This window comes from Argentina silus, assembly GCF_951799395.1.
Source record: "Argentina silus genome assembly, chromosome: 7".
In the NCBI taxonomy this organism is placed as follows: domain Eukaryota; kingdom Metazoa; phylum Chordata; class Actinopteri; order Argentiniformes; family Argentinidae; genus Argentina; species Argentina silus.
The window spans coordinates 10,620,397-10,639,042 of record NC_139661.1 but is presented as its reverse complement, the minus strand read 5'-3'; the positions used below and the strand labels follow the sequence as shown (position 1 = coordinate 10,639,042).

The window sequence follows — 18,646 nt, the reverse complement described above, 5'->3', positions numbered from 1 at the left end:
CAGACATAATCACACAGAATAATGGAATAGTGGACTATATTAATTTAATATCAAAACCCTTTGAAAACGTTATTGTTGCCAGGCCTGGTGATGGGCACACATCCAGACTGAGCAAGTTGCGAATAAAAGGATTGTGAGATGGGTCAATCCAATTAAATCAGTCTGCTCTGTTCTTTTGTTTCCATTATGAAGTCAGTAAAACAGTGACAGTTTGACAACAACTCTGTCTGAGTTTGTTTCATTCATTAGAAAGAAGATGGATGTCATCTATCTTTTCTCTCATGCCTAGATTCAACACATGTCAGTCTGTTGCCACTTAAACTGTCATTCTTAAACTGTTAGTTTTTACATTATTCACATGAGGCTATATCTATAAATGAATTAATGTGGCTTATGTAAATTACTTACTAGCTTACAACTAACCTTTATTTCAATTCTGTCCTTCTCTTACTGAGTAGGCTATATCATCTGCTTAAAATATAACACCTTCTCTGTGGTAGATTGAGTTCACTGTGTGGTTTGTGTAAAACTTGCCTTCTGTACAGTATGGTAGAGACTACACTGCAATAACTGGGCGGAGCTCTTGAGTTCATGACACAACATTGACAACAACTGCTTGATCTGGTCCGGTGGGGCAGGAGGAACTATTCAGGCAGCAGATGCAGCGTTCCAGGTTTAAGTCTGCTAAGAACCTAGTCCAATTACCACGAAGAGATGAAAATCCTTGCTTACACTCCCATTTCTTAGCCGACAGTATGGGAGATAACTCCTGCTCAAGGATATAAAATCAAGACGGCAGACGACCAACCCGCCATCAACAAAAGCGAACAAGTTAGATCAGCAGAAAGAAATGATCAAGATGATAAATATATTTGATACATTCAGCGTCGTTTACAGCGACTTATACATTGCATTACCCTCTCGGTAAGCTTTAGAGAACACTCGCACAACATTTCCCAGCGCGTATCAGAGAGTTCCTCCCTTGGACTATTTCTGGAATTCGATCGTTATCATGGAGACGTACACTGACGTCTTACTTGTCACCGCAAATGTTGGATCATTATTCGACAATGTAAGTATAAAACACAAACATGTTAATCTATATTTTCATTCGTTGTGTATCTTTGATTGGTAGTGTTATTACCAACTGGAACAGAGAATCAATTATCTGCCAAAGATATGATAATTTGTAGAACTCAGATCTCAATTGCCGAAAAATAACAAATTGTAGGTCTAGAATAAAAATGCCTTCGAGAAGTTGAACTCCCACAGGCTATTTGCCATGCAAAATGTAGGAGGTAACTTGTTCTAATAAGAGCAATAGCCAAAGTGTTCCCTGGGTGGTATATCCCTGATTTTATCAGTTTTCATCAGGCCATCTTTAGTTACACGTGACAGCGCTTGCTTAGTTCTCAGTCGATACGGCTAGCCTATTGCAAGCTAAAACTTGGTCAAGTCAAAACGCGCAGGAGAACTGCGCCTTTTTGGATACGCGCGTAATGCGGCGGCTGTCGATACATTATGGTGCCTCGATGGGCCTATACAACCACAAGTCCTCTGTCTATAGTTATCCTCACGCCGTATCTTCCGTGAGCCGATGGGGCATGATTCTTGAGTGCATCAGATCCGCCGAGCGAGGACCTACCTATAAAGGTTAAGCAACGGGTCCTCAATTCAAATAAAACAGGAAATTGATGGCGTGCAGCAAAGGACACATTTAAATGTATTGCCGCGAAAGTGCAGTGCGCAAGTTTGTTACTTAGCCTATTGTAAGCCAAGGGCTACACCTATATCATATTGTTCAGAAGACAGACTTAAGTAACCTATCATTTTGCATTGGATAGCGTATGCCATAATTGCAACAATTAAAACATTATTGAGTGCCACTCAGATGAAAACAACAACCATTCACACTATGTAGGCTTACAGTAATTGCCCCAGTATCAATCATTCACTTTTTAAATATTAGAATAGGCTAGTAATGGATAGTAATGGATAATAATGGCTTCTCTCATGTACTACAATGACACTAGTAGATTTTTGCCCAATGTGTGTTGGCCTATTTTTCTAAAACATGCAAGAGTTGTGATTTCAGATACTCCATATCCCAGACACCATTCTTTTAAGCACACTTTGTTTTACCCACTACCACACAGATAGTGATACATGGGATTAGTCTTTTGTGAGTTGAGGTTATGATGGAGTATGTTGGCTTTATGATTTGATATGTTGTATGTTGTAGTCTACATACATACATGTGTCAGAGTACTCTTGGTGGATGTTCTGTGGTGAAAAATAAACTGTAGTTCCATTACAAATACCAGTGCATTTTTCTTTAGGTCTGATTCTGGGCTGGGCTGTCTGGGAACTCAGGGCTTTGCTGTCATTGTGTGGGGGGAGGGGGGAGCTTACACTCATGGAAATTTGGCTCAGGACAGGACCACGTTTCCGGTTGCCATATCTGGCACTGATGAAAACATGTCAGATTGCATTGTAGGAGATATCTGTAAACAGATGAATATCTTCCCTGGGGGGTTGAATATTTTCGTCTTATTGGGCCCCGTCATATGTATAAATAAACACTTCCAAACATTTAGGGCTAGCTAGCCTCCCTTTTTAAGGCCTTCTTATGCTATGTGCCAGACCCTGACTAATGGACAGATCTAAAAACACTTGCTGGTTTTAGTCCTGTGTTTTCATGGACTGGGAGAACCACAGCCCTGCTGGTCAAGGTGGCTACTAAAATGTTTTTCCTAAAATCATGTGTTCTCTGAGAAGGCTTCTGAGTAAGCCATGTCTATCCGCAATTGCAAAACCTGTTCTCTAGTAGCAGGCAGTGCTTATGGCCCAGCGATCACCACCAACACTGCTGATTCAACCATGTCTCATGAGACAGCATGTCTGTGGTCTGGTCTCCCTCTCTTGCATGCCTGTGAAAACGACTGACTTCAACAGCACACTGAATAATAGTCGGCACAGTTTTGTCACCATAGTGAGTGAGACTATATAGAGCATTAAATAGTTGTACACTGGATTTAGAAAACGTATTATTTTTCGATGTTTTCTTATCTTTTTGAGGGTATGATGGAACAGCTAGTCTGGTGGTACAGTAGAACATGGATAATATGTTTCCGTCTCAGTTTTGGCCTCTCCTATTGAACAAGCCTGGTCTTGTTACATCTGACAGCAAGCATTGCCTTTGCACAGAGTAAAGTAAAGGCCTTGGCAATGGAAAGAACATTATCCAAGTTTGTTAGATACATTATCATTAATGGAAGCAATTAAGTCCTGGTCAGTTAGATAAACTATTGTCAATATTGGATAGACATAAACATTTACCTTGTTTTTTTGTACCTCTCCTAACATGGTGTAACATTTTTTGCCGTGTTTTTTGGATCATATATCAAATGATATGGAGAGACCAGGTTGCACTTTCTTTGGGCAAGCCTTTACTGGACTGCAATTTGGAAAGGGCTTCAGCTCAAACACTGACTTAGGCCCCATCAGATATATCATTTCTCAAATGTGGTCGTTGAGAAACTGAAGAGGAAATACTGTTCTGTAATAAAATGCTGCTTACGACACCACACCCCTCAATAAACATGTTTGCTAATACAATGGTCTCTCAGTGTCAGTTTGGTCCATTCTGTTTCTATGGATGAAGCTGGCTGGGCAGAGATGGTGAATTAAAAGATCAACGTGCTCACTCAAATCTTATTCAAAAAGTACTGTTCCGGTGCTGGATCCTTGTAAAATAACATCAGAAATGAAGTATGGACAGCTCTCCAATTACTAATGTTTAAATCATGATTTAAAGTTTATCAGTTGGAGTGCTCTCCATACTTTATTTCCTGGCCAGAGGTGGTACCATTGCCCTGTGATGAAGCATGTGGACACAACATGCAGTTGGCCTTTGTCAGAAACCTGGATTATGCATGAGCTGCCCACCCATCAGGTCACGGCTCCCAGGTTGCAGTCACTCGGCCATGCAAACACGCTATGCAAAGCCACTGCTCAGGCAGATTGGCCTGGGTCCGGCTGGCCCTAGAGAAGACTGAACACTCTGTATTCTGCCCCCTCACTACGGAAACACAAGATTCTGAATGCTCAGTCGGCTCACTGGGGTTCCCAGGAAATCCTCCATTGAAAAGCAGAACATTGCTAATGCAATCTTTGAATGGGGTTTCGTCTGTAGAAAGCGTGCTACGTTTTGTGTTGTATTGCATACTCTGGTAATGTATGAGTACTACAGTTCTGCACAAACCCTCTCTCCACCCAGACGAGACTGCATTTTGTGTTTATCCTCCTGCTTACCTCTTGAATGTTTTATATCCTCCACCGTGAAGTGCTCATATATTATTAAACATGCCCTTTGGTCTGGAGAAAGGTGGCAGGGTTGGTGCAGACACCTGTGTCCGTCTAATAACTCCCTGAGGCCCTTTCTGTTTGGGGGTGAAAGTGAAAAATGTTTGTTTTTCAACCAACAGGTGGGTGAGATTCAGAGTGACTGGTTGCGAGAATTCTTTACGGTGAGTTCTGGATCTTCCGCCGTAGATTGAAGACCCATCTCTTCAGGCTACATTTTAACTGTCCCTCCTAAAGACCTCTTCATCCCCACGACCCCCCTGTACAAGTTTCTCTCCTGTTAATTAAAAATCTTAATTGTATTGTGACTGCCAATGGCCCCTGGTCTGAGCATTGATTACTTTATCTTATGATGACTGATGGATAGATGATTCACTTACTTAAACAAATGTATTTGTTGTAAGTCGCTTTGGATAAAGGCGTCTGCTAAATGCCATAAATGTAATGTAAATGGATCCCTCTAAGATGTTTACAATGGAATAGGTCCTCATCCTGTTTCTTATCCTGTGACACTTCTCTTACTAATAGACCATCTACTACTATACATACATTCACACACCAGTAGCTCTTTCTCAGTGTTGAAATGCAAACACCTTAAGCACTTGCTCATGTTGAGACTACACAAAAGCTATCAAAGCTGCTGGACTCTGCCCTGTAATAGGCACTGCAAATAGACACTGTAAACTGGTCTGGCTGCTCTAGCTTTTCAACATCAAAGTCATTAGACACCGGCTTCATTCTCTAACACTTTTTTCCACTCTTATGTTTTAGCTAACATTGTAATAGTGTACATTATAACATAATTGTTATTACTGTCAAAAATCAATTTCAGACAACACTTTCCAGAATATAGTTGGTTAAGACTCTCACTGAAGTGATGGTTTCGGCCCCTGGTTTTAGTTGATTTATGGCCTGTTTCTTGTTTTTCCACAGACGGTCCAGAATTACAAACCACAGTTCATCGCTCTGCACTTCCAGGAGGTGGGAGGCAAGGACTACATGGTCAACATGGGCCACGCAGAGAACTTCATCTGGTAAGGTCACTGGGCCAAGCTCTCAATGGACCATGTTGCAAAGCATCCACTCAGAAAATGATGTCAATGATGTCAATATATGTCACACTAGATGGACTCTTTGTCACAAAGACTATATAATGTTATCATTAATATACATGTATCATGAATGTTCTCACTGCATTACAAATGACCTACATGTGTGAAGACACTGTCATATAACCCAGTGTCCTGTACAGCAATATGCACCTTATTGACTAGCTAGTAAGATAACATAAGGCATCAGTCAACAAGCTGTAATAATATGTGTGGGCATCACTGTTTTGGTGTAGACTGAGTGGCTTGATCTCCCTAGCTCAACTCAACTAATTCTACATCAACCAATCTGAAGACTTTGAGTGACATACAATGCTATGACAAAACTCTGGTAATTTTCAGTGTATATAAATGTAGATGTTCAGCCTTATCTCCCTCTCCCCCTCTCATCTTCAGGAGCATTGAGTCCAGTGAGGAGATGAGGGACTTTGACAGGGTCTGTATCTATGTGGACAACCACTTCAAGACAGTAGACAGCTTCACGGTGAGTGCTACAAGACCACATAGATCAACTGAGACACCCTCACATGCAATGGTCATGATCTTCTTTGGAGCTTGATGGACAATGCCTAGTTAAAGCAATAACATTTTGTCTAAACTGTACCTCACCAGAATCAGCATCAGCATTCTAAATAAGAACCATAAGATATTTCAATTTATTTCTAAATTGAAATATCTTATGGTTCTTATTTAGAATGTTGTCAGTGTATCTCTGCTACCACAAGGTGGAGTCTTGCTCCACCATAGAGCCCTACTGGCCAGGGGTCCATTGATTCCTGTTGGATATTTTTAGACTGCAAAACATACAACTCTTTGGTAAATATTGCATAATATAACATACAATTACAAATTCTCATGGTACATAGACTACTCATGACCAAAAATGTGTACTTGCTAATGCAGAATTCTGTGTTAAGGTAATCCATTCTGTTCAGGTCAGGGTCAAAAGGTTTTGATTTGACTATGTTTACATCAGAACTCAGAAGTGCATTTACTGCTGATTTAGAGTATTAGAATATCTTTAGGTATATGGCATTGGGGAGATTTGCTTTAAGTATTCCCTCATATCATATGATGATGTCATTGTAAACATCGGGGGTAGTGAACAATTATATCAGTAAGAGAGTTGATAGAATTAAGATATGTTGTCACTCAGTCTTCAAAAAGTGTATGTTTGGATTTTTCTCAGTGGAATAAAAAGAGAACCAGGCTGTAATGAAATGACCAGTGCATAATGGACCTCTACCCAATGGACCGGTTTGTCACTGACTTTTGGTGAGCGTTGGAACTAGTGTGATATGAATTGGACCTTTGTGTGTAGGCAGAAGGGTGGGTGATGTCCTGAGTTTAGATGTGTATACCGTATTTGGCCTGCACACAATCATCCCACTCACTGCACAAACCAAAGCCTTTTCTAAGTCACAGCTTTCATACAGTATTACTGACATCTCTCACAAAGATGAAGTATGATGGACTGTACTGTGTACTGTGGATGTTACCTAGTGAGAGTACAAACATAGGCGATGTGTTTAAAGGCTGGTTTATACACTTGCTCTTGGCTCTCCCCAGGTCTCATATCCTCATCTGTCCTTACAGCCCCCACCTCTCTCTCCAGATGTAGCTGCAGTATATATATAGCTGTGTGTCTGTGAGGCACTAAACTGTCATTATAGAGTTGCCAGGAGGCTGTCTGGGTCATGGACACTGTCTCAATCTCCACTCCTGTCATACCTCCAGCTCTCACACCACCTCCATCAGCCTGTCCTCAGATGGCCTTGCAACCTGGAACAGAAGTGTTATTTACAGGTGTGGCTTGTAACCACATTCTGAGCCCCACTGTAGAGGAGTAATGTCACAGGAGAGCACTATTCATAATGGGCTGATCTACACTCTTGGTTGTTGCTTAAGTCTAGTCTTGGGAGGGTACACCCCCCATGATGTGGAGAGTGGCACAGTATTAACCCCAACCCCACCCAGGTGAGACCCCACAGTGGAGGCCTGACAGTGGGGGTCAATGGATCTGTCCACACACAGAGGTGTGTGAAGTGGAGGGGAAAGTCAATGGCCCAGGTGTGGGGAGACAGGGCAAAGTCAATACATTTAACTCTAGATTAAAACTATTGATCCCTCTCCATTTGTAAACAATAAATAAAGAGTGAGGGGAGTGGCAGACAGCTGGGACTATGTTTCCCCTGTGCTAGGGTGTCTGCACCCCCTCCCCAGCTCTAGGAGGGCTGCAGCCCCCCATGCCTCATTCTCATTTCGCCTGTGCCACCTGCATTGATTTTCAATTTGTTTCCCCTCGGCTGTGGATCATCAGCTCCCTAGCCAGGAGAGCTCTGGGGGTGGTTGTGCGGGTGGGGGGGTTCAGATGGACTGCGTTGAGGGGAGCTGGCTTGCATGCATTCCCTGTACAAATGGTGTTTTGATAAAAAAATCACTTGTAAGTCAATATTTTTTTATTAAACTGTTCACAAAGCTGATTGATGAAGATAGGTGCTTGGCAGAGTATGTGGAGGCAAACCGTTGTGTGTGTGTGTGTGTCTGTGTGTGTGTGTATGTGTGTGAGAGAGAGAGAGAGAGAGAGAGAGAGAGCATTTTTGTCAAACTGCTCACCACACTTAACAGACACAAACCAGTATTACTGTTACAAGCTAGTTTTAGAGATAATAATTAAAAGTTTCTCACACATTGCTACAATTTTTTCGATACTGCTCAATACTGTTGCTCATATTTTGCTTGTTAGTTAGTTTTAGGTTTTGAACTACAATAACTCAGCAGCCAAGACAACCTGTGATAGACTTAACTGGCACCCTGCAGTTTTAGTTGTAACCTCCTCTAACCCTTAGCTAACCCCCTCCTCGCCCAGTTTGGACAGGTTCGTCCCTAATCGCTGGTCACAAGGGCTGGTCATAGGGACAGCTCCGTCCCATTAAATGAGGATGGCTTTGGAGCTGAAGATGAATGGTCTCTTCGGGGAGAGATCTCTCATGCCTGGACTGAGGAGGGGGGCTGTGTTGTGGGCCGTCACGCCCCAGACCCTCTGGGTTCTGGCAGATTTTTCTTCGTCCCCCGGCCGTAGCCTCACCAGTGGCAGACAGCAGCCCTACTGCTTAATACCTTTTAAATTGTTTTAATTTTCTGTTTTTATTGATCTCAGGGGGCATGATTAATCAGATCAGTGGAGCAGGCAGTTAGTACATTAAAAATTGTCAGGCCACGTCATGGATGATTGGGTGCTAAAGTGTGTTTGGGTATGTGTGTGTGCGTGTCTGTGCGTGTGTGTGCAGCTTATAGTATGTCCATGCTATCACTCTTTCGTGTGTCTAGGAGAAGAGTGTTGCTTGAAAGAGGGAATGACTGTGAGTGTGTCGGGTTGGAGGGGGGGTTAGAGGTAGATTAAGATTTTCAATGATAATGGCAAATATTAATCAGCATATCAGTATCATGTCTGAGGATACACGCTACTTATAGTTCCTCTACACATTTGATACGTAGTAACCATGCAGCCTGAGTTCTGCATCTGACCAGGTACTCTTTTTCACTGCCACTATGTTATGGGTTGTATTACAGTATTATTACATTGAAAACTTAAATCAACAAAAGCAAGCTGTCATTGTCAGAAATAAAGGAGCTTGTATTTGTCTCTGTTCTCACAGGCCTTGGGAAGCATGTACTTCATCCACAAATCATTGAAAAACATCTACCAGTATGATTTTAATGGTAAGAGAACATGACATTGGTATCAGTACAGTATGACATCATTATTGACCATGAATGACAAAAGATTAATGGCACTTTGTTATCACCTTGACGTGATGAATTACTTTCATGTACAGTATGCCTCGCACATGGCGATAATTTCATCACACGTGTCCAGACGTCCAAACCTATTGTGTCATTAACGTTCGTGGTGATGATATAAGCATAGTTTAACACAAGAGTTTGTGAAGAGGGAAAACCAACATTTCATATCATTCTAGAGATTTCTGTCTCCATTGCTATAAATCTGGGATATGTACAACTTGCTAAATATTTGTTTTATTGCTGCAGTTTGATAGCCACCTCTTTTGGCCAGACATTCCAGAGAATCTGAATTTAAAATGAATGTGATTTTCCTGTTGCATAGTCCAGTCACGTTAGGCATGAAAAAGCTCTTGAGAAGAGGCCTATGGAAGAGCCATAAACATCTCAGCCCTGCCACTTTCTGTGTGGCCCAGTCAGACTGGTACTCACCAAACACGGTCTAATGGCCTGATTATAGATTCTCTGATCACGTTTGCTGCTGTGATGAGGTTAACATCTCTTTATTGATTGCTGTTTACATGTTTTCTCACTCTTTTACCCTCCACTCCTCTCTCCCCCTCACAGTTAAGGATTTTAAAGCAGTGTCGGGACAGAACAAGTATGTGGGCTCCCTGGACGGGGTGACCACGGTGGAGAAGGAAAAATTCCCAAAGAATTTCTGGCCCGATGTGAGTGTGTGTGTATTTGTGTGTGTGCGCGTGTGTTTAGGGGGGGAGGTCAGGGTGGGTCTAGGGGTGATGGGACAAATGGCTCTACGGGGGCTAATCTGACAGGTATATTAGACAAATTATATGGAGTAAAAGGAAGAATCAATAATTACTAGCTTGGCTCACCAATGTGTTAGCTTAAATGGTGTTTCTTTGTGAACATTGTATATGCAGCATATCCTTCGGTTAAACCTGTTTTGTGTGATGTTTTCTGCAGTTCAAGTGGTCCAGGAAGGGCTACATGAGGACCCGGTGGATCATTCACAACCAGTACGTACTCACACAGCTCGTCAGCGGACAGGGACCAACAGAGAGGCTGTTTTCAGTGTCAACCACAGCTGTCAGACTGTTGCTCACTGCTGTGCTAGTGTTTTAAAGTTGAGCTTAGATCAGCAAACACCCAATGTCTTTTTCTGTACAATAGTTAGTGTTTGCTTTCCTGTGTCACTATCACTGGGTGTTCAACAAAAGGAGTCCACGAGCAGAGTGCTTACAAGGTCACCCTGTGAGTCAACACTGCTCGCCTGTTGGATGCACATTAATTGTTTTCCAGTGACAGCTAGAGAAAAGAGAGTGAATACTTGGCACTAAAGACAAATGGGCTTGTTTGTGGACTAGCATTAGCACAAGTGTACTCAGAGATAAGTTGGCTCTTCATAACTGATATCGCTGAACAGCACACACACATTTATATACGCATGTCCAGTATCTGATAGAAGGCAGCGATAACAATTATAAGAATTGTCACAAGGCTTCCTGTTTTCTATTTCCACCTGCCACGTCTCACTGTATTGTGTGTTTGTGTGTGTGTGTGTGTGTGTGCACTCTCCAGAGGTCTGGACCTGGTCAATGTTCATCTTTTCCATGATGCCTCCAACCTCATTGCCTGCAATGCCAGCCCTTCCATCTACTCAGCCAACCGCAAAAAGGCCCTCAGATATGTCATCAACAGGTTAGCCTGCGCTCACTGCTTGTTTTCAGCTTTGGATATTCTGGAAAGTTCTTCAGATTGAGGGCAATAAGACTTCTGTTGAGCTTCTGAGCCTGTAAAGTGTAAAGTAATTGTATAACAAATTGTGCAGATCAAGCACATGTTGGGATGATTTGAGTAGGGAAAAGCCGAAATGAGGAAAGAGGTCTTAACTTGTTGATCCACATAATTCACATGATTCATAGGATTGTCATTTCCTCCTCAGGATATCAGACAACAGCTACACCCCACTCCCCTTCTTCCTGTTTGGGGACTTCAATTTCCGGTTGGACACGCTCAGTCTGGTCCAGGTACCTCATGACCTACATCCTTCTCATGTGTTTGTGAGGATTACAAGGGGTCAGCTGACAGTTGACTGTGTATGTGTGTGTGTGTGTGTGTGTGTGTGTGTGTGTGTGTGTATGTGTGTATGTGTGTATGTGTGTGTGTGTGTGTGTGTGTGTGTGTGTGTGTGTGTGTGTGTGTGCGTGTGCGTGTGCGTGTGCGTGTGCGTGTGTGCGTGCCAGAACCTGTCCACTTCAGCAGATGTTCAGACAGTGAAGAAGGACAGCAGTAACGAAGTGGAGAAGATCATCTTTGAGGAGAAGGACAATGACCACAAGGTGACTCCTCCCCTTTACCCTCTATGAGACCACTATGTCTGTGTGGTACAGAGGCAGACAGACACTCTACCTCCTGTTACTAAAGATTATTGTTCTACTTTGTTCTTCCACATTAGGTTCTTCTCCATATCGAGACCAAGCTGTTTGCCTACCTGCACCAGGCAGTTTTCAGAGAGGACAACGGCAGTGCAGTAAGAACATTACCAGACCTCTCAACTGGCCTCGACACCCACCCACATTCATCTCCTGGGCTGCCATGACAGCAGCCTTTGCTACCTTGGATACAGGTCATAGATAGATAGACAAAGAAGATCAAGTTACCACCCTATCCATGAAAAATAGAACAATCACACGGCAGAATTTGCAGTTATACTAATATGATATAATAGTGACACGAATGAAATGAAAATGGCTGGAATTCCATATTTTGGTAATAATTGGTCATCCTTTCTATTCTCTAGCTTTTGAAATATGACAAGGAGATCACAGCCTTTCAGGATGTCATCACAGAGGAAGACATCTTGTTTCCACCCAGGTGAGCATTGCATTCCTGTCACCCCCACCTGTCACCCCCCTTTTCCCCCCTTTTGTGCCAGTGTGTCTAACTGCTGCCCTGCTGTCGCCCCATGTAGTTACCCCTACAGTGAGGACTACACTAAACCCACCCAGTACATGAACACTCGCTGCCCCTCCTGGTGTGACCGCATCCTGATGTCAAACACTGCCCGGGAGAGCATCCACAGAGTGAGTCCACTGGAAACTAGCTGCCAGTTACAGTCATTATGGCATACTGAATGGATTTACTCACTTACCAGGGAAGTGTTTACTGTATACTTCTTAGTGGGTTTGATATTCTGTATCATTTCATTCACAGGACTTACTTTTTATGGATCTGATTATTGTGTAAGAGATGGACATTAACAGAAAGTACAATCTTGGGCAATCTTTGTTTCCCAATGGTGTAATGGCTGAATCTTTCTTTTCAGAGGGATGAGGGAGAGAGCAGTGTGGTTTACAACACGCTAGGCTCCAATGTCTGCATGGGAGACCACAAGGTAACATTTGATAGAGCATCTACAGTATGTAATGTGTCTTGAACTTTGAAAAACTGGACTACTATTGCGATACATTGCGAAACAATACATATGGAGATGCATGTGATACTATACATATATTGTATTTACTGAACATTTAACTGAAAATGTAACCTACTGCGTAGGGCGTACCGCCTTGGTAGAACGGATCACAATGCTAGGGCTGGATAATTGATACAGTATTGTGAAAAAAAATATGGCGATACTCAGCTGAATCGATTTGTTTTGCACAACCCTAAAGCTTATGTCCCGTTGTGTATTCCTTTTCTCCCCAGCCTGTTTTCCTGTTCTTTGCACTGAAGACAAATGGCTATTGACATGGATCCCTCTCAATGGTAAGAGTATATGAATTTATGTGAGTGTATATTGTTCAGTGTGTTTGAGCATTTCACAGTGGGGGGGGGATCACTGTGAAAGAGCGATCACAGTGTGTAATCTTGTTCAGCTCACAGACCTCTATTCCCCAGAGGGCCATAGCCCCGGCTGGCCCAGTCGAGAGCATGGGGGATATGAACTAAGATGAAGTGCCTATGGGACAAACGGGCTCCTTTGTGCGTAATGTAGCTGGGGCATCAGCACTTTGCCTGATCTATGTCTATTGAATCCTCTGCAGTGTCACTGTGGCTACACCAAGTGCAATGTGCACCCTCTTCTTCATTAATTACCAGACGGATGGCCCGACAGAGAGACATTTATTGTGCTGGCTGGTGTATTGGCATTTTTACGGCTGTGATTTTGTTTTTCTGCCATTTATATGGCTTTTTCATAGGATGCTCCTGTCCTTTATGAGGATTCTTCTTCGGTGGTATCTAAAATGATGAAAGCCATGCATTGGAAGGACTTAGTGATGTCAATCAGCTTTTCATTGAATAGTGCAGCGTACCAAAGCAAAAGTGTGATTCTGTACTCTGTCTCTTCTCTGCTCTATCATCATGGTCCCTCAGAGTCTGATGTATATCCTCAGAATGATTGCACCCAAAATCTGGGTCTTTAGACTGTATACCAATCCTACTGTATGTTGTTGACATATCAAAGTCATCCATCGATTGAATGCATAATTTTTTTTTATTGACTAATTTTTTCCCTTGTGTCCCTTGTGTTTTTTCCCTGTTGTCCCTGTTCCCTCTAGGTATACCAGCGCCTGTCAAGCACAAGTCACACTGGGAATCCCACTGTCCCTCCTGTATCAGTAACAAACCCTCCTCACTACACCCTGACAACAGACAGCACCCCCCCCCTCCCCCCCCTGACCCACATCTCACATTCTCCTCGCAACTCTCACTTCAAGTTATTGATTCCCACGGCTTGGGTGACATCACCACAGATTTGATCATCAGCATTATGGATTTTTTGATGGACAATTTGCCCAGTCCTGCACTTGGCCGTATATCTTAAGTCCTCTGACCCCCAAAACCTACTCAGAGACAGGAGGTGGTATTTCTGAGTGTCTCTCTCTTCAGTGATGTAGTGATGGGCCATTGGAACCAGAACGTGTGGCAGGTTGCTGGATGGAATGGGACCAACATAAAGACAATAAAACTGTGTGATTGTGGGGCTGAAGATGCTTGGGCCCTAGTCTTCTCATGGACACAAGAGCACAACTCTCCAGTGGGAGGAGGAACACACACTCACACTTGCACTCACACACGCATGCATGCATGCACGCACACACACACACACACACACACACACACACACTGGCACCTCACCAAGTAAGTACCCTGACTTCAGCTAGTCAAATAGTGTCAAGGGTTTACAATTAAGTATTGATCTTCTTCATTCCTACTGACATCTTTGATGGAACATGCATGCATGCTTTTAATTCTTATTTTAGCCATCTTTTATTTTACCTATTTATTTTCTAACAGTTCGCTATCAATTATAAGCATAATAAAACAAAATTAAGAAACACATTATACAGATGCTGCTATTTTAGTGCACTGTCAGCATATTTGGCCAACTTGCTTCCCTGGTGAGGATAGCGATGTAGTAAGATAAGAGGGCTGCTTGTTCAGAGATGACGAGGTGTCAAAAGGATTATTATGTTCCTCTGTACACTCCCCATGTTGTTGGGTGCTAGTCTCCCCCCACAGACCCCATGTATCTTTTGGTACATTGATTTCACTGTGTGTCAGATCATGGACCAGTCTTCTACTCCTAAGAAAATGCTCCATTAGCCCCTGTAATGCCATATTGAGTTTTTTTCCTAACCTGCTCCCATCCTCAACTGTGTTATTACAGTGTGCCTCAGCTTAAATCAATATCAGAATTGAGAAGACCACTGGGGCCATATTCAGACACAAGTGCCCACCAGGGCAGTATGAAGTATGGAAATCTCCCCCATCGGACCTCTGCCTTGAATTCCCTCTGACTTTCAACTAGAACATCTACATGCTGGTGAATGCTGATTATCACACTGTCCTGCTTCCCCGCCCTGCTGGTCAATGGTCATACTCTCCAGTGTACATTGAGAGATTATGGGGTAAGCCCATGTTTGAATACAAAATACAAACATGGTTCAACTATTAGTGGTTAGTGGATGGGATACCAGAGCAGAAGCACCACCACTATATTGAGCATTTTTGTAATTATACAAAAGGAACAGGTTTTTTTTTCTTATTTCACTTGTGTGATTACAAATATCAACTTAAACTTAAACTTAACTTTAATGCAATTACAAATCGATTATTATTGTGTAACAACATATCAATGTAATGTTGTCAACAGCCTTATCCAATCTGTTTGAACATGAGAGGGTGGGCTATGTATTCACAGTCAGTGATATTGTTTAATTGAGCAGCCTCCTAACTCATTCTGGATACCACCATGAAACTTGTGTTTTGCTTGTGGTACTTATACTGTTGTTACCGTGAAGTGCTTTATTCCACAAATTATGGCAGAATCATTGAACCAATCAGCTCTTATGATTATCTTTCCATTTATGTTGATTAGCGCATTTAGATTTTATTGTGTTATTATTTTAATTACTAATACTGGCTGTTTACTCTTTGTAATGTTTTAAATACCAGAATCTGCAGGACTGTTTTAGCTACAGTGATTACCTTTACTTCATTGCCAAATCAGCAATAACATGTTTATCATACCACTCTATAAAATTAATACGAATGTATCATGAATGGATGATTTACACCACAGCTACGCACACGCGCACACACACATGCACACACACACACACACACACTCACGCTCTCACACACAGATACACACATACTGTACACAACCACTGTATTATTTTGGTTGTACTGTAATTATTTTATTGACTATATATCTTGTGTTTCATTATTGGTCTTGTAGCATCGTCTCTGTATTTTGTATGGATGGTTGGTTTGTTTGTATCATCTTGTGGTAGTAAGGACTAATTCAAAGACTTAAAAAATATACTTGTGGTTTTCTTATTGATTGTTAGTTTTTTACAGATAATTATTCAAAAGACTCAGAAATGATCAATGCTTATGAATTCTTTTTTTTCTTTTTTTTTTCAAAAATGTTGAATATTCACATACATTTGTGATTGACTAAATGTGGACAGATCTGGTCGTTCAAATATAGGTATAGGTTATCCCTGTGATCAGAGCACACTCAAATTTCCTTAAATGTGTTCACAATCAATAATGTATATGTCTGAGTGGAGAGAGCAAGGCCCACTTGTCAATAATAGACTTGTAGTTGTTGATTCATGGCATGGTCAACATATTCTAACACCTCCAGGGAATGCTCTTGCTTTGGAGTTCAATATGAGGCCAGTAGTATGGTTAGATTGAGTGGACTAATGTCATTTGTCATTTCTGGTCGAACACAAACAAACACTACTTTCTTGTAATTATTCCAGTTTTGTAAATAAATGTTGATCTCTGCAATCATATCATATTGTTCTCCATAGATTAGATTATTTCTATCAAAGTCAATGTCAATGGCTTTGCTACAGTACAGCTTTTCATGTTTCTTTGCAGTTTGCTCTTGGCTGACACCTCTCTCAGTCTGACAGTGTTTTGTATGCCAACATGTCAGCCGACATGCTTGCCAAACATGTCAGTTTGCTTTTTACAGGTGATTACTGATTGCTTCTTTCACTTTCTCTTCCAGTCATACATCAGGTGATTTCTAAAACAACACTTTTTTTTCTCAGTGTACCGGCAGCACTGGAGGTACCAGAAGTATAACATACCACAGGCTTCCTATCACAACTGAGTGTATGGCTTTACAGGAACAACATTAATATTTTCTCATAATACATTCCTGTCAGTTTGTCACTTGTTTGTCAGTTTGTGACACTGCCCGACAAAACGCTACAAGGAACTTTGGTTAGGTCATGTTAGATTCGTTTAAATTTCATTAGAGTCTTGCTAAATGTTCATTGAGCCAATATTCCCACTGAATAATATTTCCATGTAATTTATTCTCATTGTATGGTTTAAGAATTCAACCCAGTCTGAGCCATGCTTCTTTGGTTGCAGTAAGAAAAAGTGAGACTGGCTATTGATAGGACTTTGTCTGAAATAGATGAGAGATTGAACCTGCCCTCTCAAGGTGGAATGACCCGGCTATTTCGGACAGTTAGAAGTGGGCATGTTGTTCAGATCGATACCCTTTAAGGGTCAAGAAAGAAAAAGCCAACTGAAATTGTGAGTTGCTTTGGATCCGATCCTCACCATTATTGCATTTTAGAAGACAAATGTTGATCCAATACCATTGCCTCCCATTTATCTTCAGTGCCAGGGCTGGGTAAAGGCATCAGCAGAAAAAGTACAGATTGGGAGCAACTGCAATGTGTATTCCTAACCAAAACATTAGTAGTACTGTAATAGTAATTGCAGACCCTATTGACCTCAAATATGCAAAATTGGACTGGTATAGCCCTAAAATGACCACAAGAGATTTATCAACAGATTATTCAGAGATCTGACTTCGCCAACATGTAACAACTGATATCAATGTGGTTACTACTATTATGTCTCTCTCTTTCCACACTGGCAAAACTGTTAATCTGTGTGGTGGTGTTGTTGACATATCCTAACTCCAATAGAATTCCCCAGGTGTTGGGCACACCCTCAGTTGGCTTACCATCTGCCCTAATTACACATAACTGGGCTGTGGTTGGTATGTGACATTTAACTAGTGAATGAAATAGAATACTGGCATTGATTTTGCGTTGGTGTGGATGGGCTTGTGGTCTTTGTCTTCTCCTCCACACAATTAAGCTTCAGCACCCTGGTAACTACCTAAATCACCCTGGTGTTGGCTTTTGACCCCTTTACTTCTCTTCCATGATTGAGTGTTACTTACTGTCGATTAGTCTTAACTGTCACTTGTTGTGATCTGCCAACATCTCTAATGTATACCTGATATCGTCCAGTACAGGTTTAGATGTCAGAAACCAGAGTTGTTTTCTTTTGTTTATTTCTGAAAAGTTACTCAAAGCCAAGTTATGACACAATCACCACTGTATTCAATAAATAATTCACAATAATTTATTGTACAATATCATTTACACTGTTCGTAGATAACTGAAGTTGATGTACAGAAGTCCTCATACACTGAAAGCTTGCAGGTCTGCATTCCATTAGCCAGCAAGCCAAAATAAAATCTCAGTGCCAGGGCATACCTTAAGTATTACAGTACAACCATTTAATACGATTGATTAAAGTCATTGACCTGAAGTATTTTTGCTGTTCAAATAAAACGAGCACAGTACTATGATCTGCATCATTCAAGTTTTCCATATAATCTTGTTTTGAACTCTCTATAAAATGTTGAGTCACATAAGGTACAATTTCTACTTAATGCAAACACCCTAATTTCCACAACAGATCAGGATGGGTATTAACATTAAAGGGGAGGTTTACCCAAAATCCATTTTCATATTTCTGGTCAATCCAAAATGTATACCGTCTTGAACTATCATCATTTTGCGTGCAGCTGCATCATAGATATTGAAACGCGAGGTCTGTGT

General features: G+C 41.6%; 1 protein-coding gene across 1 annotated transcript; it reads left to right on the top strand.

The window, feature by feature from the left end:
- Window positions 1–621: 621 nt before the first annotated feature.
- Window positions 622–18,163, top strand: inpp5l (inositol polyphosphate-5-phosphatase L). The gene is made up of 16 exons (XM_083672853.1): window positions 622–1,072; window positions 4,488–4,529; window positions 5,299–5,399; window positions 5,871–5,958; window positions 9,134–9,197; window positions 9,846–9,949; window positions 10,206–10,258; window positions 10,821–10,940; window positions 11,185–11,269; window positions 11,486–11,581; window positions 11,698–11,772; window positions 12,043–12,116; window positions 12,214–12,325; window positions 12,568–12,636; window positions 12,951–13,010; window positions 13,805–18,163. Exons 1-15 carry the CDS (start codon window positions 1,013–1,015, stop codon window positions 12,990–12,992), a joined length of 1,185 nt encoding a protein of 394 aa, XP_083528979.1. The 5' UTR covers window positions 622–1,012; the 3' UTR covers window positions 12,993–13,010; window positions 13,805–18,163.
- Window positions 18,164–18,646: the final 483 nt, after the last annotated feature.

Excerpts from the sequence above, each read along its gene's own strand:
- inpp5l (XM_083672853.1), top strand. The coding sequence starts at position 1,013 with ATGGAGACGTACACTGACGTCTTACTTGTCACCGCAAATGTTGGATCA. Across the intron at positions 5,959-9,133 it reads AGACAGTAGACAGCTTCACG|GCCTTGGGAAGCATGTACTT; the intron begins GTGAGTGCTACA and ends CTGTTCTCACAG. Across the intron at positions 12,117-12,213 it reads GACATCTTGTTTCCACCCAG|TTACCCCTACAGTGAGGACT; the intron begins GTGAGCATTGCA and ends CGCCCCATGTAG.